Source organism: Pristiophorus japonicus, chromosome 13 (assembly GCF_044704955.1).
Source record: "Pristiophorus japonicus isolate sPriJap1 chromosome 13, sPriJap1.hap1, whole genome shotgun sequence".
Taxonomy (NCBI): Eukaryota; Metazoa; Chordata; class Chondrichthyes; family Pristiophoridae; genus Pristiophorus; species Pristiophorus japonicus.
The window spans coordinates 133,505,904-133,532,658 of NC_091989.1; the positions used below are offsets into that span (position 1 = coordinate 133,505,904).

Genomic DNA, 26,755 nt, shown 5'->3' on the forward strand with positions numbered 1-26,755 from the left:
GCGTGCTTCGGGCCCCTCCCACACAGCCTGCAGAGATTCGGGCTGCGAGGAGCTACTGCACATGCGCGTGCACTCTAGCCCGCATGTGCAGAGGTCCCAGCACTGTTTTCAGCGCCAGGACCTGGCCCCCCGCAAGGTCCCCCACTGGATGTACTGCGCCACACCGAGGTCGAAGACATCCTGAGGAGCGGGGAGAATTGGAAGGTAACTTTTCGGTGCCCTTTTAAGTCTAGAGAGCTGCGCGTTTTTACAGGGGTGGGGGGGGGGGGGGGGGGGACTTGGGCCCATTGAGAAATTGCAGAATCATGATCTTATCTGTAAAGTTTACATAATAGTTTCATAACACTCTAACCAAATACTTAAGCCATTGAGTTTATCATTGTGGAGCTTTGTGTCTAACAGAAACAGGTTATTTGGCCCATTAATTCTGTGGCACTTTCAGATATGTGTTAAGCATTGTGCAATAGCAAACGTTTTTGTGCAATGTGCAAGTGAATATTTATGGAAACCCATATGCACACACACACACAACCTAGAAACATTAAAATGCAAAAGCTGACACACCTTTCTCTTCTGAAGTAAATCCTGAAGCTGCCTCGACCTTTTCAAGAATTCTTCGCAGTTTCATTATCTTAGTAGCACATACATACCCGTGACTAGAAGGGAAAAAATAAATCATTTTTCAGTAGCGATTAGAGAACGCAGCACATGTCACAACAAATAAGTCACAGCCTCAAAAGAAACAAAAAGTAATTTTGTTCAATTAATGTAAACATACACATCACCCAGACAATGTTCAGCAATGGAGTACTGCAGTTTACAATTTTTTTTAAAAAGTAAAATCAAACTTAAAATAGTCACATTCCTTGTCAGAAATTAACACTCCAATATCTAGATAATTACACTTGGTCATAGAAAACATTTACAAGTTAACAATCTTTAGAAATTTGCATTTGGTTTTGACTCCATATCAATTCAAGATTTTGTTTTTGTCAAATGCCCAATTCTGTTTTAACCCTCAATTATTTCTGAAATGTAAAATAGTTTATTTAGGTTGCTATAAATATTTAATTTGTAAAATGTGTTTAAATCATGAAATACATGAAAATATATATTATACTTACTTTCTCAAAGGATTGACTATTTCTGTCCTCAACAAATCTTGGGTTTCAGTATAAAATTCAACATCATCCCTTTCTTTAGGTCTAAGCAATACGGTGTCCAACACAGAGCTAAAAGCAAACATGCTGTGGAGAAAATGTTAATACTATTCGGAAAGTATACTTTAGCATTATTAAATACAAACCAGGTCTATTGTTTCAGCTCTGGAAATGAAAATATTAGCAAGGATTCATCTATTCCCACATCAGCCATGTAATGCACAATAATCCGTGTCCCTGTCCCGTCCCCACCCGCACGATATTCACAAGTTAACATTGTCCTTCCAGTACTGGGATTGGGGCAGGAGGATTGGAAGAAAGGATGTTGACAACATGGTAAAGTGCTAAAGCCTCATGTTTGACCATACAGTCTCTCAATCAGAAACTAGGGGAGGGAGGAAGCTAACATATAGATCAAGTTCCCAACCAGCAAACAGCAATAAAATTACTATATGCACACACTTACCAGAATAAAGTGGAGTCTAAATAACATGAATTGTAATGCCCTTGAATACCCTTTTTCTTCCCAACCATTATAGCTAGGCCTTCTTTCTCCATCTTGGGAGGTGTGTTTTCTTTAACCACTTCACTTCGATATCCTCCAAATGCTAGAACAAAAACAAACTGTCAGCAATTTCTCCCTGCTCCATCCATTAACAAAGAAATACAAAGCATGGACCTGGTGGTTTTGAAAAACACATCTCAGTACACGTTTACTCACAATAAATGGTAATCATATCGTAAAGTATATGTTACTATCATAAACAATAATTAATATCCATTCAAAAATCCAACCAATAGAATAAAATAGGACATATATCTGTAAAAACAATCACGTTAACTGGTTAGAGATCATTTTTTTTTAACAATTCTTTGGTGTAATGTTAAATATTAAAGCAAACTGGCTTTTAATCGCTGTATCAAGACCAAACTTCAGATACAAGACCCTTTTTAAAAAAAATTTAAATATCTAGTAACAAGGCAATTAAAGATTACAAATCGTAGGAGAGAAGGTAAACCAGGAATAGGTGAAACCAAGTTTATACTTTAAAGGCCTGCAGACTAGAAAGAAAGGAAGACTGAATGAGGTATGACGTTATCATTTTGAGGTCCTGGCAACCAGGAGTTGGAATAGGAAACAGGACAGTGATTTTATTTTTATAGTCAGCAGGGTTGTGACACATACAGAAACACGTCACCATATTTAAGAGTCCCCACAGCAAGCTACTGAAAAATCCACACAGGTGGCGTTTCTATTTGCCCGATACAGAATGCACACCTACTTACCAAGTTCAGACAGCTTAGGTGCAGGTCAGCAAAAAACAAAGGATTATAGACTGCAATGTGTTCAGGTGTACTGCTAGAGTATCATCCAACTAAACTGCAGTTTGCCAGCATAGAGCCCTAGTAAGCTTCCATTTGTCCAGTCAGGACTACTTTATCCTTTAGGCGTGGCCCTGGACAACGTGAACCACTTCCCCTATCTCGGGAGCCTCCCATCAACAAGAGCAGACATTGGCGACGAGATCCAACACCGCCTCCAGTGCACCAGTGCAGCCTTCGGCCACCTGAGGAAAAGAATGTTTGAAGACCAGTCCCTCAAAACTGTCACCAAGGTCTACAGGGCTGTAGTAATACCCGCCCTCCTGTATGGCTCAGAGACGTGGACCATGTACAGTAGACACCTCAAGTCACTGGAGAAATACCACCAGCGATGTCTCCGCAAGATCCTGCAAATCCCCTGGGAGGACAGACGCACAAACATTAGCGTCCTCGTCCAGGCCAACATCCCCAGCATTGAAGCACTGGCCACACTTGATCAGCTCCGCTGGGCAGGCCACATAGTTCGCATGCCAGACACGAGACTCCCAAAGCAAGTGCTCTACTCGGAACTCGTCCACGGCAAATGAGTCAAAGGCGGACAGAGGAAACGTTACAAGGACACCCTCAAAGCCTCCCTGATAAAGTGCGACATCCCCACTGACAGCTGGGAGTCACTGGCCATAGACCGCCCTAAATGGAGGAAGTTCCTTTAGGAGGGCACTGAGCTCCTCGAGTATCGTCGCCCAGAGCATGCTGAAATCAAGCGCAGGCAGCGGAAGGAGCGTGCGGCAAACCAGGCCCACCCTTTCCCTCAATGACAATCAGTCCCACCTGTGACAGAGACTGGTTCTCGTATTGGACTGTACAGCCACCTAAGAACTCATGCTAAGAGTGGAAGCAAGTCTTCCTAGATTCCAAAGGATTGCCTATGATGATGATGATCCTTTAGGACATTCATTTGCAAAGTTATCTGAACTCAGTGGTAAGAATTCCAACCTCCAGTGTCATGTCTATCCCTCCAAGTTTCATTAGTCAGCTAGGCTGGCTGAACAATCATGAATAATATTCTGGAATTCTGCAGTCTTTCCTGGCTTAAGTATTAGAATACCAAGAGGGTTGATTTGGTTCTGAATTTCCATCAGAAGATAAGTCATCTCAAAGCCACCTCAACCTGAAAAAGAGATGCCCCACTCCAGAGATAATACTTATTAGTTGGTAATCAGACAGCTGATTAAGCTGTAATTATACTAAAAAATAGGAATTGGTTAAAATGATAGAAGCTGTTTAGGCACATTTCAGGAGCAAGTGGTAAAGATAAACTAATCCTGATTTTTTTTTTTTAATTAACTGGTTTCAGCCCTCCCTAGGTGTACGGAAAATATCAGCTCTCAAGTGGCACGGGGTCAATCCACAGCTTACCATTACATTTGAACCGTCCTCCTGATTGCAACATAGGGACGTACCATATCCTACTGAACAGTGGTTTCACTAGCTTGGAAGTGTGAATTTTCCAAAGCAGTTGATTGCCTTTTGAAGCCCAATTGTGCTAGGCACCAAGTATGGATACATGAGCACAGGTTCTCACACCTGACCTCCAAGCAATGCTTTTCAGCAGCTGTATTTTCACGTCACAAATGTTTCCTTATCTGCTATATAATGAATAGCTGCCTTCAACATGGTGAAACGACATAAACAGGGTAGCTTGTAAGTGTGCCTATTGAACTCACTGTTCTAGACATCCAAGTCTATGACACATAGCAGGTTTACTGGTCACCAACTATTTAACCCAAGTCTTCATGTGAGGGGCTTTGGTATAAAAGCATGCCTGTCACAAGGCAGCTTCCCCCTGCAGCAAATCAATGACAGGTCAATTAAAGCCCTCCCTTCCTGCAATTGTTTCACCTTTTCATCTAACATCTAGGGAGTTCATTCCTGAAGCATACACATAGACCAAAGGAGATCCTTCTGTTGCCTAGGAGTTCTGAATAATGAAGTACAATTGTTTGAACAACTGTTATACACCACAAGTTCATTGAACATGAGAAAAGCCAAATTTCCTTTCAACTCCTCATCCCAGTCACAAAAAAGACTGTACTCAGGCACCTTACGAGTGCAGCACACTAGATCCCAAGAATCCACCAACACCACCGCAATTATTTGAGAACAAACAATCCAAGGATATCCCTTCTGATGCCACCCAAGAATGGACTGGAGGAGGAGACATGGCATTCAGTAGGTTAATTAATAAATTGTACAAAATGTGAAGACACCAGTCTAAGGGTTAACCTGTAGTTTCCAGAAGACATTTGTGTGATTTACTGATCTTATCTCCTGTACCATCATTACTTTGGATAGAAATCTGCATGCAAGTAGATTTCAATGTGATCCGAGTGTTTTGAAATCAGTGCTAAAATGGAACCCATTTCAAATCACTACCACATGACAAAAAACAAACAAATCGATAAATGAAACACTAAGCCTGGAGAATGCAGCCAAGAAGCAACACTTTTATCTTAAAACAATTTTTTTTGGTTAAAATGGAGAGAAATTACATTATTCTTTTAAAAATTCAGTGTTCCCATTTAAAACTATGCTTGAACATTTGCCTAGAAGCTGCTATATGCACATCTGGTAGACAATGAGGGAATCATTAGTGATGCAATACTTGAATGCTTGGATAGAGAGGAACATATTAAGGACATCCAACATGGCTTCATAAAAAAGGTCATGTCTTACAAATCTAATTATATATTTTTTAAGAAGTTACAAAGTTTGTGGATGAGGAAAGTCCATGAGACATTGTCTACTTAAGACTTCCAAAACGCTTTTGATGCGGTACCGCACAGGAGGCTTCTCTAGAAGATCAAAGCCTCTGGTATTAGTGTAATATATTGAGCTGGATTGAGAACCGGCTGGCAGGACAGAGGCAAAAAGTAGTTATAGATGAATTTGGATCTGTTTGGACACTGGTCACCAGTGGCGTCCCGCAGTGATCATTGCCCCAAATTTTTATTAATGATCTGGATGTAGGTGTAGGGGGCACGGTCTGCAAATTTGTAGATGACACCAAGATCTGTGCAAATGACGCTCATCTGCTTCGGGCAGATTCATGTATAAAATTCTGCCAATGGCTTATGATGATTTGTCTTTAACTTTGTAGAAGAAAATACTCTTAATTCTTCAAGTTTCTTCATAACACAAGCATTACTGACCTCCATGCAAGTTACAGATTCCTAGTCCAGTTATAGACTCTTGGTCCAGTTTAACTTGATCAGTAATTTTTCCATAGTTTTCATATACAAAAGTTGATTTGAAAGATTTATTTAAACACATTTGTCATTTCCTGATTCACTGCAATATTTCTACCTAGCTCTTGCCTTAAAAGACATATGTGTTCTTTATCATTCTCCTAACTCGAACATCTATTTTATTTCCACACAATTGTTATTACTTTCAGTAGTCACTACTTTAATTCCTTGTATCTTTTCAATTGTGCTCAACTGTTTGATAATTTCTGACTTCTATTCAAGGAGGTAGCAGAAATATTCCCAGATATTTAAACCCACTTCAATCTTGGTGAGTTTCATCTATTTCCCACTAAACTAGTGAGAGGAGGGGGGGAAAAGTAAACATTTATTTTCTACAACTCTTCGTTAAAAATGTAATCTATACACCAACTGATTCACACGGCAAGCAGCTGCAACAAAAGAAAGCGAGTAATCCAGAAGATTGACTTGAAGCAGCAACTACAAGACAGGGAAGGACTTGCATTGTAGAAAGCACATTTAAAAGAAAGCTCGACTGGATGTGTCATAAACTACTCATCGGCAGCAAATCAGCACAATGGAAAGGTAGAATTATATATGAAACAATTACCAATTGAATTGCATCTTTCAATTTGATTGGAGTGATGAGGCAATGATACAAATCTTGAATCTGGTCGGCAGCTTTTAAGCTTTACAAATAAAGCCTTCTTTGATGCACAGACGAAGTAACGCACTCCCTTGAAAGTACCATCTGTACAGCCTGCACTTTCTTCTTCCTGAATAAAAGACAAAAGTCTTGAACTATCACTCCAAAACTAAAAAAAAAAAACTCAACATCTCTACATTCTTACAACCATATGAAAGGGCTAGACTTTCCACTAGGGCCCAAAAAAGTGGGATGCATCGCCCATGCTGATCACCGGCACAAGACCCTTTTTTTTTTGCGATTTTCCACTCGGCCTTACCCAGACGATGTCAAATAGCGATCTGATTTTTTGGCAATCTCACGATTGCCCAAAAAAAGTTTTAAAAAAAGCTTCCCTAGAAACGCTAGTGTGCGCATATGTGGGATTTTTTTTTTTTTTTTAAATTGTTTTTTTTGCTGCGTTTGGAGAGTTCATGGGTCATCGCACATGCACAGAAACACAGGGAGGGTCGGAGAGAGAAAGAAATATTTGATAATTTGAGAAATCTATTAAAAATCTGTATTAAATTTGATTGTATTGCTAGCTATTTTTGATTAGCTATCTGTTAACTTTTAAAAATCATTAATGGAACCACAAAAAGCAAGGGAGATGGAGAGGCAAAGGGCAAAAGCCTTTAGTGAGGAGGCCAACGAGGCCCTTGTAAACGTGGTCTCAACAAGATGGGAGGACTTGACACGGGGTGGCCATGGGAAACCTCCACCCCGTGCCTAGAGACAAATTTGGCTGGATATTGCCGATGTCGTTACACCGACATCAAATGAGGTGCGGACAGCTGACCAGTGCCGCAAGAGACGGAACAGCCTGTTGGCAACTGCCAGAGTAAGTTGGATTATCTATATTTAAAACATATTTAAAAGTCATATTTAAAATCACATGTATTATTTACTTCATGTTTATAAATTATGTATTATTTACTTGATGTTTATAAATTGCAAACAAATGTTATTTATTTAGAATATAAAGTAACATTGATTTAAAAATTACATTAAATTGAAAATTACATTTATTCACCCTAATAGTAAGTTGCATGTTATAGCTGCATTTTAATATTTAAAACATTTTTAAAATCATACATATGTATTATTTACTTGCTGGTTAGAATTAGAATATTAAAAATTATTCATATGCACTACAATGTTATGTAATAATTGAACATTTAAATCTGTCAGTCTTCAATGTTTATTGCCAAGTACAGTAGCTTATGCCGTGCAATGTTAAATCATTTGCAGAAAAAGATAAGTATCAACCGCGCGGAGCAAAGGAGACAGGTGGCGGCTCCGCGACGGTGCACACCCTTAATGCATACGAGGAGCTTGCGGTGGCCTTTGTGGGGACTGAAAGCTGTTCGGTCATGACCCGTGGCGTGGCTGAGCCCACCCTCGAGTCTGGTGAGTAATGGGAAATGTGCAATGTGTCAAACATTACTAAATACATACGAAAAATATCGTAGTTACGCATGTAATGTTATGCAATTATAATTCAATAAAGTCTTGATCTACGAATGAGGCCATGTTAACCCTGATGAACCCTTGTGCATATGTGGTTTTGCAAAGTATTGCAATGTTTTGGGTTATTGAAATATTGATATTGAAATATTGATATATATTGATATGTATTGTTATGAGTTGTTTAGAAATTTCATTCATCTTTCTAAGGTCAAGTGTCCGTTGAGCAATGCTCGGTAGCGGAGACATCCGCAAATATAATAGACCCCTCCAACAGCTCGCAGGAGGAAGAGACGGAGGAGGAGGAGCAGGAGGATGTGATTTTTTTGTGGGGGGGTGGGGGGGAAACAACCTGCGGCCATCTCGATTGAGATGGAAGAAGCACCGGGACCAAGCGGTGTGCAGGTGTTGACGCCAAGGCACGTCATTTTGCAAACGCCGACCCCACGGAGGTCCAGTCAGCGTGGTGAGCAATCGCCTACCATGGAGGGCCAGACAGAGAGCTTGATATCCCTGTGCAGGGAGACGGTCGCGATTGGTCGCGACCCGATCCAGGGTTTCGCGGGATTCTCTGCGAACTGGAGCCAGTTTCCAGCATCCTGGAGTGAGTTCTGCACGAACTTCTCCAATTGGTCTTCCAAGCAAGCACAGACTGCAAGCGAGACGTTGGAGGCCATTCGGCAGCATACAGCCACAACCAATGCCCTACGGCTTGCAGTGCTGGCTGGACACGATGCTGCACCCCAAGGTGTCGTGTCTGCTCGAAGTGATACCCAGAGCACACAAGCGAGTACAGAGGACACAGTTCTACTTGACTCGGAAGTAGAGCCTGAGGCTTCTGCTTCTGCTCCATCACCTCCACCACGGCAGGAAGCCTTGCCGTCCCACTCTGCATGACGTCTTGGTGTCGGTCTGCGTAGACCATAATGGGCGGGTGGGGTGAGAACACGGGGTGGGACTGGACCTGGAGGGAAACGTGGCTGCAGGTAGGAAAGGGGGGCGTTTTTTCACAAAGTTTGTTCACTTGTTCTTGTTCCAGTTTTGTTAGTTGTTAATTGTCAATTATTAATTATTAAGATTTAGTTTATTTGAGAGAAGGGTGGGTTGGTGCGGGTGGTGGGGGGGTTGGAGAGATAGTTTATCACATTTCTTTTTCGTATTTGTTGATAAAAAAAAATTCTTTAATTCAATAAATTGTGTAAGTCTTCTCTCTTAGTTACATTAGTTATCAACTATACAGATGTTAATCCATACTTGTTTATTCTTTTAATATACGAGTACTTTAGTGACACTAAACTTTATAAAATAAGCATAAATTCTGATGATAGGCCAATGCAGGCAAGACAACAAGGACACCCCACACAATTGAAACTTTTGATTAACCCTAACTGTAGATCAACATCTGAATGTCCACATTTAGCGAGTGGAACCTCTTTCTGTTACAAAAGACCTCCGTGTTCTTTAAGGATGCTTTGAGGGCAATGTGCGTACAGTCTATTGCTCGCTGCACCTTGGGGAAGTCTGCTATTTTATGGAAACCGAACGTACTCTCTGTCTGTGCCTCCCTGGTCATCGTGAAGCTTATGAAGTCCCTCCACGAGCATAAAGAGCTTCAGTCACCTGTCAAATGCAGCAGTGTGGTGCGTGATGATAGATATGGCAGATGTCTAATTTTAATAATCTCGCAACAATATCTAATCACTGTGCTCTGCACACTACGCTGTATACCAGTCAGTTTTATAGGCCCCAACCATATCAATAAATAACTTCACATGTATAAAACCTAATAAATTCTATATCAGTAAATAACTTCACTATGTAAAAGCTATTTAATAAATTCAATATATAAAATCTAATAAATTCTATTATATTTACTAAAAATAATGAAATACCCATTTATATTCCCTGTCCCAATATTCTGAGTACAACCAACTCTCCAATTAAATCACAACTAATCCTCCACCCTTCCTCTGAAGTAAAAATGGCGTCCGTAGTGCCCATTTTCTTCTCTTAGGCCCAGAAAAAGCAACTATTTCTCAGCACTCTTTTGGGCCTTGCATCGGCCCAGCGAAGTACATGCTAGATGCTGAAACTTGGGATGGGCCTTGTGTGGGCTATAATTTCGGCAATCTTCTCAGCGATCAAAATGGAAACTTAGGCACCTGTTTTTCGGGCGATATTTTGGGCCTAGTTTCCACTTTTGCTCAAAATGGGCAATAGAGGTCCGTTTTGGGCCATATATGAGCCATAAATGGGCGATGTGAAGTGGAAAGTCTAGCCCAAAGTACTTTATAACTGATGAAAATAATTTCATTTTTACCATGTCCAACTGATCTCTCATTAATTAACTTTATAAAGTTAGGGAACTGTGTCTGCCGTGGCTCAATGGTAATACTCTCACCTCTCAATCAGAAGGTTGTGGGTTTGAGTCCCACTCCAGGGTCTTGAGTACAAAAACTTAGCTGACACTCCAGTGCAATACTGAGGGAGTACTGCACTGTTGGGGGTGCTGTCTTTCGATGTAAGGTATTCACTAAGGAGGACACAAACAACCTTTCGGATATAAAAGGGGTCAGAGGGTCTAGTAAGGAGGAGGAACTGAGGGAAATCCTTATTAGTTGGGAAATTGTGTTGAGGAAATTGATGGGATTGAAGGCCGATAAATCCCCAGGGCCTGATGGACTGCATCCCAGAGTACTTAAGGAGGTGGCCTTGGAAATAGCGGATGCATTGACAGTCATTTTCCAACATTCCATTGACTCTGGATCAGTTCCTATCGAGTGGAGGGTAGCCAATGTAACCCCACTTTTTAAAAAAGGAGGGAGAGAAAACAGGGAATTATAGACCAGTCAGCCTGACCTCAGTAGTGGGTAAAATGATGGAATCAATTATTAAGGATGTCATAGCAGCACATTTGGAAAGAGGTGACATGATAGGTCCAAGTCAGCATGGATTTGTGAAAGGGAAATCATGCTTGACAAATCTTCTGGAATTTTTTGAGGATGTTTCCAGTAGAATGGACAAGGGAGAACCAGTTGATGTGGTATATTTGGACTTTCAGAAGGCTTTCGACAAGGTCCCACACAAGAGATTAATGTGCAAAGTTAAAGCACATGGGGGTAGTGTGCTGACGTGGATTGAGAACTGGTTGTCAGACAGGAAGCAAAGAGTAGGAGTAAATGGGTACTTTTCAGAATGGCAGGCAGTGACTAGTGGGGTACCGCAAGGTTCTGTGCTGGGGCCCCAGCTGTTTACACTGTACATTAATGATTTAGACGAGGGGATTAAATGTAGTATCTCCAAATTTGCGGATGACACTAAGTTGGGTGGCAGTGTGAGCTGCGAGGAGGATGCTATGAAGCTGCAGAGTGACTTGGATAGGTTAGGTGAGTGGGCAAATGCATGGCAGATGAAGTATAATGTGGATAAATGTGAGGTTATCCACTTTGGTGGTAAAAACAGAGAGACAGACTATTATCTGAATGGTGACAGATTAGGAAAAGGGGAGGTGCAACGAGACCTGGGTGTCATGGTACATCAGTCATTGAAGGTTGGCATGCAGGTACAGCAGGCGGTTAAGAAAGCAAATGGTATGTTGGCCTTCATAGCGAGGGGATTTCAGTACAGGGGCAGGGAGGTGTTATCAGTTGTACAGAGCCTTGGTGAGGCCACACCTGGAGTATTGTGTACAGTTTTGGTCTCCTAACGTGAGGAAGGACATTCTTGCTATTGAGGGAGTGCAGCGAAGGTTCACCAGACTGATTCCCGGGATGGCGGGACTGACCTATCAAGACTGGATCAACTGGGCTTGTATTCACTGGAGTTCAGAAGAATGAGAGGGGACCTCATAGAAACGTTTAAAATTCTGATGGGTTCAGACAGGTTAGATGCAGGAAGAATGTTCCCAATGTTGGGGAAGTCCAGAACCAGGGGTCACAGTCTAAGGATAAGTGGTAAGCCATTTAGGACCGAGATGAGGAGAAACTTCTTCACCCAGAGAGTGGTGAACCTGTGGAATTCTCTACCACAGAAAGTTGTTGAGGCCAATTTACTAAATATATTCAAAAAGGAGTTAGATGAAGTCCTTACTATTAGGGGGATCAAGGGGTATGGCGAGAAAGCAGGAATGGGGTACTGAAGTTGCATGTTCAGCCATGAACTCATTAAATGGCGGTGCAGGCTAGAAGGGCCGAATGGCCTACTCCTGCACCTATTTTCTATGTTTCTATGTTTCTAAACCGAGGCCATGTCTGCAACTCCCGGGTGGACGTAACAGACCCCATGGCACTAAGAGCAAGGGATTTCTCCCTAGTGTCCTGGCCAATACTTATTCTAAAAACAACTTATCTGGTCATTACCACATTGCTGGTTGTAGGAACTTGCTGTGTGCAAAGTGGCCTCCACATTACAAGTGACTACATTTCAAAAAAGTGCTTAATTGGCTGTAAAGTGCTTTGGGGCGTCCTGAAGTCATGAAAAGCACTATATAAGTGCAATTCTTTCTTTCTTTAACTGGGTGATAGAGTTAAACCCTGGCCCTTCAGCTCAGCGACCTGTGCATTAAATCCAAGGTTCCACGCGAAATGAATTTGGAGAGTCAATCCAGTTCCTGATTGAGAAGAGGCCAATTGCATAGAACAATCTCTAATTTGGTACTCATTGGTAATGTCATTCTGCCAGACCTCAAGACACATTGTTGGAGCATAATCCATGGAGATTTACTTTGCATCTAGCTTTGTTTTACAGTATAGACCAGTATCATATGAGAAACAACTCTCAAGTTTGGCACAGAACCCAAACATGTATTTGTTTCATACCTGGATTCTGATAAGATAATAAAGCACACCAATCCAATTCAACCATATTGGCTACAGGACTCAAATGAGAGCCTGTTGCACATTAATGTAGAGCCATCGGAAGGCAACTTCCTAATCATGCTCTCATAATTGCATTGAATCCTTTCAATCCCCAGTGTGAAACATTGGATAGTTTGTTGCAATCCTTAAGCATCAATTTAGCGACGACTTCTACTGGATTTTGCGAGAACTTTCAAAGTAGCACTGGACAATGTCTGGTGAGGAACCAATATATCAAACTCATTTGTTTAATGTGATTTATCTGGATGTTTCTTATTTACCAGGATGATAATAATAGGCAATGTGCTACATTATGTTTCACTATCAAACAGAGACTTCACAAATGGTGGGTTTGCAATCAAGATACCCGAGACAGTATACATGGCCCATAATGGGACCCGAAAGCAAAAATAATGGCCCGGATTTTACGGGGCCAATGACCACATCTGCACAGTGTACGCGGTCGCAAGTGCCCCGCAAGTTCGGAGTTTCTGCAAGCGCTGCGCAAGCACGAAAATCCGTAACTTGCAATCTGTCAAGTTTCAGCTTGACAGATCATCCGCATGAGCAGGAACTAGACATTCGCCAACAGAGACTGCTTAGTGAATGCCCACAAATTTGTACGCCTGATAAAAGCAGCCAAAAAAAAATTAAAATTAGTTTAGGTTATTTTTGGCTTTAAAAATGTTTAAAGTAATTTCTCAAAATTTAATTTTTATTTTAAATGTTTAACTAAATTGTATTTTTATTCATTTTAAACAACATTTATTTTTATTTAGGTTGTGTGAAAGTGTGTTTTCTTTTAAATGTCATTCCTATTATGCTTATGGGGATTCTGTACGTAAATGGAATCCCCACAAGCATAATGGGAATCCTCCTTTATGATTGGTTGGGCCGGCCCACGTAATCCCAGGGACGCTTGCGAACAGCATGGGCCCAGAGATATGTGGGCTTTCATATAGGTGTACACCTGCATTCCCAGGATTGCAAGAGTCCGAAGATATGGAGGCACCAGGTAGGTGTGCACTTTTCTTGCGGATCGAAGGTATTCACCCGCAGGAAGCCTCCGTCCACAATTTCAGGTCCAATAAATCTTGTCTGCCAGAAAGTGAAAAATGCAGACTTCTCATCAGAGATGAAATGAGATGAGAACCAATAAACAGATGAAAATGAACTGAAGGTGACATTTCTGGACAGTCTTATGAAATGCTGAAAGGGGAAAGAAAAGCAATTCTAGAAAAAAGTCTTAAAAGGAACAGACACCAGGTGTTTTTCCTGGTTAAATGTCACTTCTCTATTGTAAGGCAAGCTAATTGAGGTTTTTTTTTTAAAAAAGAAAAAAAGAAAAAAAGAAAAAGAAAATTTTGCATTTAGTTTTATATCCATTGTACTTACAAGTTCAAGTCCAGCTATTTGTTCATTAACCCCAAGAGGTTGACCAATCCACCGAATTACTCCATAAAGAGGAGGATTTTCCTTCACTTGTACCAATGATCCCACTTCAAAACTGGGTTGCTCTTTTGCCAGCACGCCAACTACTTCAGTATCCTGATTTGCATTGGTATTCATGTCCATCATTACTGATTGGACAGATAAGGAAAGGGTATGGCCAATGCTTCCATTAACGTTGGACTTTTTGGTGAGACTGAAGGGCAATGAATGGAATTTGTTTTCATTTGAAAGGGAGGCTTGAAGTGATGACGTTGTGGGTGGTGACTGACTCAATTTGGAGTGCGTATCTACTAGTGATTTTGCTGTATCTTCACTTCCTGCAAATATATAAAAAAAAGTAGATGACGACATACACCTAACCTAATATTTTCAATAAAAAAATACCAATGCAAGTAAAGGCAGTAATATTGTGAAATCATGATCAGGTTTTCAATGAGAGCCAATACAAAAGGCATCAGTTATAGTGGAAAATGTGAGAATAATTGAATTATATTCCTACACAACTTAAATATAACACCTCAAATTGCCTGAACAAATTTCTTTCCATTCACCAAGAATGAAAGTGTGCCGAGATGGTCTGGATTTATGAGTAACACGTTGAATGTCACAATTTTCAGACCAATAGCAAGAGAAAGCAGCACAAAAATCACAAATCATTAGCAGGAGTACAAGTGGCAAGAAAGCTCCCACCCCAACCCCCATATTGTTAATTTTAAAAAGTCCAAAAAGTATAGAACAGTTCCATCATCAGGAGTGAGAAACTTTCTAACACAGCTCCATGGTGCAAGCATAAGACCCAGTTTAGTGCTCTAATATAATTTAATTTGCATGCCAATTTTAGTCAATCCAACATCACTGTGGGACATATAAATTAAGGAAATATATTGCCCAGAATTAGCCAAGACCCACTTAACATAGTCTGAAACATGAATCTACTCAGGATAATGCATGCTAACTGATCATTGAACAGGTGCGAGCTTCATCTGGTGCACTTAAAATCATGGCCACCTCCTCCTCCCATCCTCCTACATAAAAACTGAACCAAGTGCAATCTTTTCCTCCTCCAAACCTTCCAGCCCCTTGCCCATTGTGTGGAGATTGATTGAAGAAATATTTTAAACAAGGTATGCTTTCGAAATAAAAATCACCACGTGAAGTTAACTTCTTGAGGGCTGCAGCTGTAAATTCACTTTTTCCCCAGCCAATTCTGGTGAGGTAACATTTCTACCCATTACCTTCAAAAGTTGCTGATCTACTAAATATGACAACTTTGAGGTGTCAAATATGACATTAGATTTAAATGTTTTACCAAATCCAATGACCTTTTCTAGCAGTAATGTGGCATTACCAAGTTTTTTTTTTGAAGAAGTGAAGAGAATAGTTTTTCTATTCCCCTCTCCCTCCAAGAAAAAAAAAGTTCGGCCTCAGCTGGACTATTGTGTTTGATCCTGGGCACCACACTAAGAAGGATCCCAAAGCCAGAGAGGGTGAGGAGAGATTCAGTAGAATAGTACCAGGACGAGGGAGTTCAATTATGTGGAGAGACAGGAGAAACTATGGTTATCCTCCTTGGAGCAGAGAAGGTTAAGAGGAGATTTAAGAGAGGTGTTCAAAATCATGAACGGTTTTGATAGAGTAAATAAGGAGAAACTGTTTCCAGCAGCAGAAGGGTCAGTAATTAAGGTGATAGGCAAAAGAACCAGAGGCGACACGACGAAAGAATGTTTTACACAAGTGAGCTGTGGTGATCTGGAATACACTGCCTGAATTTGTGGTGGAAGCAGACAAAATAGTACCTTTCAAAAGGGGAATTGGATAAATATTGAGAACAAATTTACAGGGCTATGGGGAAAGAGCAAGGGAGTGGAATTAATTGGATAGCTGTACCAAAGAGCCAGCAGAGGCACAGTGGACCCAATGATGGCCTCCTGTGCTGCATCAATGGTTTGATATCCTACTTTCAGTCCAAAATTACCGTAACTAACAGAATATACCTCGACGTATGAGTCCTCCACCAATTGCTGAAGAAGCACTCCTATTGGCTCAAAGTTACTTAAAAGTTAAATATTTCAGTTTTAGGAATTTTGTTTTTGAATTTCACCTACTTTTGAATCTGCCTGTGATGGATATTCTCTACCTGAAGGACAGACCGATAACCGTCTCTGCAGAGGGCACTAGCAAATAAATGCCCTTCTGTATCTGGGAAGTGCAAAGAGCAATGTGGGGTGACTTTTCCTTTTCTCCTTGTGGAAGTGCACAATTTTCATTTCCCAACTAGTGGCTCCCCAGACAGTAGGGCTGAAATTGGAAAACAAATGTTGCCCATATGTGTGGATGTATAGATTATTTATATATTCACTTTATTTTGAGTTTCAATTTAGAGCAATAGCAGCAACCTGGATAAGGCAAAGGAAAATCACTATGGGAGGGCCAGCAAGTTACTATTTAATTCTTGGACCAATTATATGTTTATTCAAACTCTTCTGTATAATTGTAGCTGATTTTGCAGCTCACAAGTATTAATCAAAATGGAATGGATCATGACCTAAATTTATTCAGAAGCTACATAATACAAAAAGAAAAAGCAGTTACAAAATTAAAATAAAGATAATGATAATTAGTTGACAAATGTTCAGTAACTTAAGCAGCAATGGTCAAAACTAAGTAATGAAAACAAGCTCCCACTTCAATCAAATCAGTGTAACTTTACAAGCTTTCAAATTTGAAGAGTTGAATTTGCTAAAATGACTGTGGGAAGTAGCTATTAAGAGGTGGTACAATATGGTGAAAAGTAGCAATTAAGAGTACTGAATATTGAACATACAGTGGAATTGCATAGTATTTATATAGCACTTCATCATGCCACTAAAATGTATCAAAGCACTTCAGATACAGTTCATTATTTTGAAACGGAGCGACTTATGTAGTAACATAGCATGAAAAGTTGTATACCAGTAGAAATAAAAAGACTGCTTAACCAAAAAGATACATTAATGCAACATACAGCAGGAATGGTAAGCCGCCTAATGACTTAATGTTGTCTTCGGTCTATTTGCCAACTGTATATCCTGGGAAATTCTTTAAAATATGTAATTGCCTACAAATATTAAACTTATAACTTCATCAAAACTACTGGCTCACTACTAGATTCACTACTACTTTTTACAAAGCACAATCTAATTTCCTAATTAATCTCTGAAAGTGAAGTTCAATAAATGTTCAGTTGAATATGATGCATGAGAAAAACAGTACAAGAATATTCAACACATTGGCCCAGATTTTGCGGTCAGTGGCAAAGGGATGGCGCTCACTGTTGACCTTGATAAAATCTGCCCACAAACATTCTGCGGGTTCTGAAGCGTCGATTTCCCCTATTCCGACATGACTTTGAATCTGGCGCCACCTGTAGGGGATCTGTGGCATCCAGCAAGTGAAATCATCAAGCAGGCTGATCAACCAATCAGGCTGAAGCAATCTCAGACATCAAACCAGGAAATAATAAGTACGGATTATAATTTACTTTTTAATTTTACAAAAAAAGATTGGGTCATACACATGGGATTAAGTTAGAAGCTGAAAGATCATAAACATAAAAACATTTAAAAATTAAAAATCATGACATTTTGAAATGTTCTTCTGAGGGAATGGCACTCCAAACTTTTAGAATTAGGGCCAGAGAGGTTGTTCAAGGGTAATTATGACTTGGTACAAAGTTTAAAAACTCCATTACACCTCGTTCAACAAGGTTTTTACAGCAAGAGAAGTTCATGTCAAATCACAGATTCTGTATGGATTGCATCTGCAAAAGATTGCAACAGCGTACCCTGTGGAGGAGCAGGGTATATCGCTGACAGCAGCTTCCAGATTTCAGTGTTTAACTGCCCACGTGCTGTCAGTTTTACACAGTAATGACGGCGAGCGCTGACAGTTTTGTCGTCATTACAACTTCAAATTCTGGGCCATTATAAACAGCAACCCCAGACTATTTCTACGTGGTGAAATTACTATTTTAAAAGAGACAGGAAGTGAAAGGGTATCAGAAGTAATTGCCTAAAAGCTAATTTATCTGAAGCATGAAGATAGTGCAAAAAGTATGAAAATCTTCAAATTTCACACCTTAAACTACTGAATATGATTATTATTTGGTGCATTGAAGTTGAGGGGTAAAAAAATACATGCAAATAAATGTTATTCTGAAATAGATGTCAAAAACCTGAGGATTTAATGTGGTCATTTAGTTAGTTAGAAATAGCTAACTGACAGAACCTGCCCAGATTTATAACAGCCATAAAAGTATGGTGCCAGATTGTCAGTGTTATATATTTTCAGAGAAGTCACTTGAACATCAGTTAAACTTTTTTTGGTTGTTAAGAATTTAAGGAGTAATACTCCCTTACTTTTTAATATGGACTCCGAGAATTCAGAACTTTTCTCTTCAATCTAGAATTTCCTTTGGGAATTGGTCACTAATGGTCAGCAATTCATAATCTTAAATTCTGCATAACTATTTATGATTAAAACCAAATGTATCTGGCCAATTTTGCTTACACATTCAACATTTTTCCAATTGAAATGATGGCACTGCAAGTTTCATACTGTACAATTCAGTGAACATTAACCTCAGAAGTATACATTCAATTGTAATGATTCAGAAATGAGATAAATTGAATGTGCAATTACAAATACTGTAATATATTACAACGTTACACATTTAGCCACAATGCGATCTACATTAACAGCATCTTTCTCTAAAATGCTCGTGCAAAATTATTGCAAAGCTAAAATCAATTTTAAAGTGTCAAACTTTAAAGTAAAGATGCACAATAGCATACCCACTACTTGATGAATTAATGCTGTAACAAAGTTGGGCAATTGTGAAGATCGTGCCAGTGGTATAGGAAATTACAATCCAAGTCACAAAATAACAGTACTAATGTGATTGAATGGCATAGTTTAAGGAAGTAGATGACATTGGCTGATTACCTTCATCAATGTACCATGTACTTTTTGATTTTGTTTGTGGATCAATAGATGTGCCATTTAATGTACAGCGTAATTCAGATCGGTTCCTATTATGACCTGGAGATTTTCCAGATTGTGAAACCAGCCCTGTTGATGACAAAAGTCCAACACTGTATTAAAGATCAAAGGACTTCTTATTCCAAATACCATGTGGATGATAATTAAAGTCAGTAACAGATTTACTAGTTATGTCACCTGATTTTGGAAAGAATCAGGTGGTATAACTGGTAAAAGCAAAATGGAGAGCTAAATATTAAACATATTGAAGCCAATCTGTGCAATGAAACAGAAGCAGGATACTTCGATTGTTTTATCATATTGCTAGATTTAAGGTGCCACTGGTTACATTAAACATCAAGAAAACACATTACACAATTTTAATCAGGTCAGATGATTGCAGCAAGAAACAAATACTACCCATTTTTGATATATCAATTCAATATGGTTTAAGTACAAAAATTCTAAAGATTTATTTATTTTAAAAAAACAAGCACAAACTCTTAGTTATTCAACTACTATAAACACAAAACACTTCTATATACAACGAAGTTATTACATGAAATCAAACAGCAGGTTTTTAAAAAAATATTTAAGTACCTTGTTAGTAATATGCAAAACCTATATAGGATCATAAGATAATTACGACAAGAAAGGCTTAATTCATCTATCCAGAAAGATCCTAAAGTTACCCATTGCAGTATCCAATTGTTTCTTGTACCAAACTCCGAAGATTTATGCAAATAGTGATTTTAAAATAAATTCTATGATTTGATTTCAATTTAGTTCAAGTAGATGATCAAGACCAGAGAGCAAAAAGGTCCCAAGTTTGATCCACAGTCTGTGCTAAGTTAGTGCATCACAACTGGGACACTGCAATTGGTCTGTCAGTGCCAGTGGATTAAGAGAGGGGGGAAAAAAAAAAGAGCTGGATTTCCTACTCCCAAGTGCTACCCAGCAACTCTATTGGAACTGCATGCGTGCATCTCAGACAGATCAGGGATTCCTGGAAAACAAACTGCGAATGCTGGCAGTCAAGGCTCATAAATGAAGCATGGAGATTCAGATAAGGCACCAATGGGCACTGGTTACCCATGGACTATATCCTAGCAAGGGGCCAATGACTGTATTTGGGGTGTGAAATTGGCACAACAAAGAAAAAAGTAACTTCCATCACCTCTTTCTTTTACATTCTCCATTGAACTAAACTTCAATTCTAGAATGTGGTCATACTGTATCAACAGCAGCTTCCAGAAACCAGAGGTGGTGTTCTAAATAGACTACACCAATCAATTTAGAAGAAATCTTTGCTTGAGACCAAAATACCACTAAACTCAAGTTTAAATATGAAGAATAAGTATCCTTTGTGATGTGCAAGAGAACAGAACACTGTCCTACCTTTACTCTTTGATCTGTTGCTCACATTTGAAGAGACCTTTTCATTAATACCTCTCGATGCAAAGCTTTGTTTCAAAGGTCGTGATTCTGGTGTGTCTGCAATATTTGCACAGTACCCAATTAGCACAATAAGTATCTTCAACACAGGCCCTCATTTTTCATTTGAAAGTATTATCTCTCAGACCTGCAGCTACACTTCTGTTGCCCCTCCTAGCATATGATCCTGTGTCAGCAGTATGCCCAAACCACAACACAATAAATCAGAGCTCGCTCCCGACAGGCATAGCACGCTCAATTACACTGTTCCTATTGGATCACAAAATACCTTATTCCAAAAGAACCCAAATAGCTCAAAATGTTGATTCAATGTTTCAATTTGTATAAATCACGAGGATAAAAGGAATTCTTTCTGATGTTTCTTTCTACTGTTTGCACCCCAGTTATTTTCTGGGTGGCTGTCATGTGAAATGAGATGTCAGTGCATTCAGAACATTGTTCTATAGGAACTGGGGAAACTACAATTTCCATGATTTATCTCTGTAATAAAACCACAGAATGTGTCTACAGCACTCGAGGCTCAGGTGAAATTTCCAACTCAAACCCCAAATAGAAATACAAGTCTTTAAGGGGGGGCGGGGGGAGACTTCCTGCAGGCACTTTTGAAAAAATATTATTCATTTTAACATTTTTGTTCTGTGGAATATGAGGAATTGTTAATCCTGGGAAATGGAACACAGTGGGCCCAAGTTTCCGCCCTCTGGAAAAACGGCGCATCTCGATAAGATACGGCGACGTTCTGGAAGAAAAAGGGCGCCGAAAACTTACCTTGTGATTCTCCGGTCTCTTCAGGATGTCTTCGTGCTCGGCGTGATGCAGCACAAGGGGTCGGGAGTGGAGCCAGGTCCCGGCGCTGAAAACAGTGCCTGGACCTCTGCACATGCACGCTAGAGTGTGCGCGCATGTGCAGTAGCTCCAGGCCCCTGAGGCTGGGTGGGAAGGGCCCGACCCTAGCCCTGGCCAAATGGGCTCACAGGGCGAAGATCGGACTGGATCTCCCTCCCCTCCGTCGTCGGCAGGGCCGTCCGCCCGGCATCTCGCTGGGGGCGGGCCTTGCCCAAAGTGTCGACGGCCCAACTCAGCCCGTTCAGTCTCTCCCCCCCTCTCTGGGAGAGAGGGAGAGGGGGACACACACGGGGTGTGGGGGGGGAGGGGGGGGGGGGGGGGAAAGAGAGGGGGGCATCCCAGCACGCTGTTGGAGGGCTCCCAGTGCTGCAGTAGGTGAGTAGAAATAATGTTTTATTTATTTAATTGATTTATTGGTTGATTTATTGATTTATTTATAATTTATTATTGATGGCTCTTTATTTGTAAAAGTGAAGTCTTTAATGTTTGTAAACTTCCCTCCCCCCCCATCTTTCGTTCCCTACGCCTGATTTATGTGTAGGCAATGTTTTTCTGAGCGTATAAAAATCTACACTTACTCCATTCTAAGTTAGTTTGGAGTAAGTTTTCGCTGCCTAAACTTGCAAAATAGGCGTAAGTGGCTGGACACGCCCCCTTTTGAAAAAAATCTGTTCTAAAATGAAACTATTCTAACTGACTAGAACTGGAGCAAACTAAATGCTGAGAATTGCAATTTCTAAGATGCTCCATTCTAAACTAGTTGCTCAAAAAAAAATAGGAGCAACTCAGGCCGAAACTTGAGCCCAATGTCAGTACCAAGTACTCCTAGGTCAGAAATAGAGTAAAACCATCTCTCCCTATTCAGTTCCAATGAGGAGCCTCGGTCTTAAACTCAAGAGCATGCTCGACCATGCCAGTGTGACATTATTTACCCATTCCCCACACAAGCACTGAATTATGAAATAGTTTCCAAGCCGACTTAAAACTAGATGGTGTATTATTAAATGACCAATTTTTATGGTTAAGTTGAGATTTTTTTTTCCAGAATTGTGCAACTTTTTAAAACTTTATGTAATGTGTTATTTTTTAGCTATGTGCACGGAAATGAAGGGAAATTGGAACAGAAAACAGTGTAATGAGATTTCAATAATTTGACTGGTTCACTTTGTAGTAGGTGCAGGCTCCAAACTGGAAAAAAAATGAATAATTTGATTGGGTAGTTTTGAGTCTTTTTCACTGCTGATTGGAAGCCTGCCTACTTATCTATTGATTGGAATTTTTTTTTAAATTTACTTCTGAATTTAGTCAACAGGATATTGAGACGATCAGTATAATTAATTTAACAGATGGTGGATCTTTGCCACAATCATGACATTTTGGCCAATGGTCAAATGTGCTTGATGCAGGATATTTAATTATACAGATACATATATTGTGTGGAATATTGCAGGTCACAAGTTACCACTTGTATAACTAAACAGACATTGAAAAGTCTATTTTCCTTCGTAAGATTTTAGACATTATATACTATTTAGAGAATATATTTAGTTTTTAATCCCACATACTAGTCATAACAGAGATTGTTAAATTGCCAATCTATTCATGTTGTTTGATTTCTATGATCAGACACCCATAATTTCACTACTACATACAAGGTTACATTTTGACAAAACATAGTTTGAGCACGGTTTAGAGCAAAGCCACAATCAAAGGAACAGGAGTCGGCCATGCAACCCATCAAGCATGTTCCACTATTCAATTAGATCATGGCTGATCTGTATCCTAATTCCATTTACCCGCCTTGATTCCATATCCCTAAATACACTTGCCGAAGAAAAATCTATCAATCTTATTTTCAATTGACCTAGCCTCAACAGCTTTGAGTGAGTGTTCAATTTCCATTACCCTTTGTGTGAAGGGTTTCCTCACCCCTGAATGGACTAGCTCTAGTTTTAAGGTTATTACCCTTGTTCTGGTTTCTCCCATCAGTGCAAATAGTTTCTCTCCATCTACCCTACCAAATCCTTTAATCATCTTAAACACTCAATTACATCACCCCTTAATCCTGATCACCAACAGACATAATGCTTTAAAAGGGCACCAACATTAACATTTGATTTTTATGATTTTTTTCATATTTTGGTAAATTAGCAATTTTTCAATCTCTTTAGGGAAAAGTTTGCGCCAAAATTTGACAATACGTACGTACATGAAAGATATGTCTTCAGATATCAATTTGTATCATCCACTGAACGGATTGGCTGTAAGTATTGTCCTGACTTACATGCAGGGTTAAAAGGATGGAGCTCTGTGACATCACAAAGAACATCACAACAACGTATACTAATGTTCCAGCAACAGTAATTTTAAACAATGAGATCTACAAGCAACCATAACTCATGGTGTGAACCAATTGCATGGAAACACATTGTTATTTACTAATGTCCTTAAATATGTGCACCTGTCAAATATTGAAAGTAAAATTAAAAGTGTCAAGTTGGTTTATATATATTAGAATGTATATAGAAACATAGAAACATAGAAAATAGGTGCAGGAGCAGGCCATTCAGCCCTTCTAGCCTGCACCGCCATTCAACGAGTTCATGGCTGAACATGAAACTTCAGTACCCACTTCCTGCTTTCACGCCATACCCCTTGATCCCCCGAGTAGTAAGGACTTCATCTAACTCCCTTTTGAATATATTTAGTGAATTGGCCTCAACTACTTCCTGTGGTAGAGAATTCCACAGGTTCACCACTCTCTGGGTGAAGAAGTTTCTCCTTATCTCGGTCCTAAATGGCTTACCCCTTATCCTTAGACTGTGACCCCTGGTTCTGGACTTCCCCAACATTGGGAACATTCTTCCTGCATCCAACCTGTCCAAACCCGTCAGAATTTTAAACGTTTCTATGAGGTCCCCTCTCACTCTTCTGAACTCCAGTGAATACAAGCCCAGTTGATCCAGTCTTTCTTGATAGGTCAGTCCCACCATCCCGGGAATCAGTCTGGTGAATCTTCGCTGCACTCCCTCAATAGCAAGTATGTCCTTCCTCAAGTTAGGAGACCAAAACTGTACACAATACTCCAGGTGTGGCCTCACCAAGGCCCTGTACAACTGTAGCAACACCTCCCTGCCCCTGTACTCAAATCCCCTCGCTATGAAGGCCAACATGCCATTTGCTTTCTTAACCGCCTGCTGTACCTGCATGCCAACCTTCAATGACTGATGTACCATGACACCCAGGTCTCGTTGCACCTTCCCTTTTCCTAATCTGTCACCATTCAGATAATAGTCCGTCTCTCTGTTTTTACCACCAAAGTGGATAACCTCACATTTATCCACATTATACTTCATCTGCCACGCATTTGCCCACTCACCTAACCTATCCAAGTCACTCTGTAGCCTCATAGCATCCTCCTCGCAGCTCACACTGCCACCCAACTTAGTGTCATCCGCAAATTTGGAGATACTACATTTAATCCCCTCGTCTAAATCATTAATGTACAATGTAAACAGCTGGGGCCCCAGCACAGAACCCTGCGGTACCCCACTAGTCACTGCCTGCCATTCCGAAAAGTACCCATTTACTCCTACTCTTTGCTTCCTGTCTGACAACCAGTTCTCAATCCACGTCAGCACACTACCCCCAATCCCATGTGCTTTAACTTTGCACATTAATCTCCTGTGTGGGACCTTGTCGAAAGCCTTCTGAAAGTCCAAATATACCACATCAACTGGTACTCCTTTGTCCACTTTATTGGAAACATCCTCAAAAAATTCCAGAAGATTTGTCAAGCATGATCTCCCTTTCACAAATCCATGCTGACTTGGACCCATCATGTCACCATTTTCCAAATGCGCTGCTATGACATCCTTAATAATTGATTCCATCATTTTACCCACTACTGAGGTCAGACTGACCGGTCTATAATTCCCTGCTTTCTCTCTCCCTCCTTTTTTAAAAAGTGGGGTTACATTGGCTACCCTCCACTCGATAGGAACTGATCCAGAGTCAATGGAATGTTGGAAAATGACTGTCAATGCATCCGCTATTTCCAAGGCCACCTCCTTAAGTACTCTGGGATGCAGTCCATCAGGCCCGGGGATTTATCGGCCTTCAATCCCATCAATTTCCCCAACACAATTTCCCGACTAATAAAGATTTCCCTCAGTTCCTCCTCCTTAATAGACCCTCTGACCACTTTTATATCCGGAAGGTTGTTTGTGTCCTCCTTAGTGAATACTGAACCAAAGTACTTGTTCAATATACTTTCTATTAGCCATAAAATTTGAGATTAGAACCCAAGGATTTACCCATCATGTCAAGGGAAAGACTTCTTCGAACCAAAAAAATCCAAAATTCTCAAAGTTATTCCCAAAGCTTTTTCCTTTAGGACTTTTATGCTAAGATTTGCAAACACTAGACGTCCCCTGTACATTGGCCAGCCACCATGTTCTCAGTCATTTTGTTATTTCAAGCTAATCTTCCTGGAAAAGCGCAGCAAAAAGTAACAGTTGTTGGAGCTGCTAGACTGAATAGTGCAATGGACGATCTTGTAGCATTTATAACCAGTCTGGTTCCCAAGATGCACTGACTGTAGAGATCCTCTCTACAGTTCTTCTCGTGTCCAGCCACCCTCAGGCACAAGCTTATTTGAATCCCTATCTACCAATAAGGAGAATTTTTAAAATTAAGTATAAAAAATAAAGTTGTGCACCCTAAATTAACAATTTTAGTAAAACAGGTAAGATTACTACCTATTTTGCAATGCAACCATGTTAAACGAACTTTTTTTTGAGGAAAAAAAAATGTTGGAAAAGATGGGATAAGTTGGACTAAAGTTAAAAAAATAAGAGAGAAAAAAGGGCAAGCATAGGAAATCTGTATATAAATGCAAGTTTTCTCTTTTGGGCTGGATTTTCATCATTTTTTCGATCATTTACCACCCAAGATACCACCGGTGGTAAATTAATCGCAGATTACCACCGAAATAGCGCTGATTTCACAATTTAGCATCAAAATCACCGGTGTTAACTTCATCAGTGATTTGCTACCAGTAGCAAAAAATGCCTTTTTTTTTGCAGTTTTTCTGACGTCATTAAGTGTGCAACACCAAAATACCACCGAAAATTACTACCAGAGGTAAATTCATCAATACCACCATTTTTACCAACTGCAAAAATACCACTCATTTTACTTTGAGTATTGCAGGATCAAAAATAA

General features: G+C 40.0%; 1 protein-coding gene across 1 annotated transcript in view; it reads right to left on the reverse strand.

Moving 5' to 3' along the window:
• Positions 1–26,755, reverse strand: part of cyld (cylindromatosis (turban tumor syndrome)) — a 66,050-nt gene that overhangs the window by 20,785 nt on the left and 18,510 nt on the right. The window contains exons 4-10 of the mRNA XM_070898023.1: positions 20,627–20,722; positions 19,193–19,318; positions 14,153–14,526; positions 6,360–6,525; positions 1,627–1,768; positions 1,125–1,247; positions 565–656 (exon numbers count right to left, since the gene is read on the reverse strand). Coding sequence (XP_070754124.1) covers positions 565–656; positions 1,125–1,247; positions 1,627–1,768; positions 6,360–6,525; positions 14,153–14,526; positions 19,193–19,318; positions 20,627–20,722 — 1,119 coding nt within the window. The remainder of the gene's footprint in view (positions 1–564; positions 657–1,124; positions 1,248–1,626; positions 1,769–6,359; positions 6,526–14,152; positions 14,527–19,192; positions 19,319–20,626; positions 20,723–26,755) is intronic.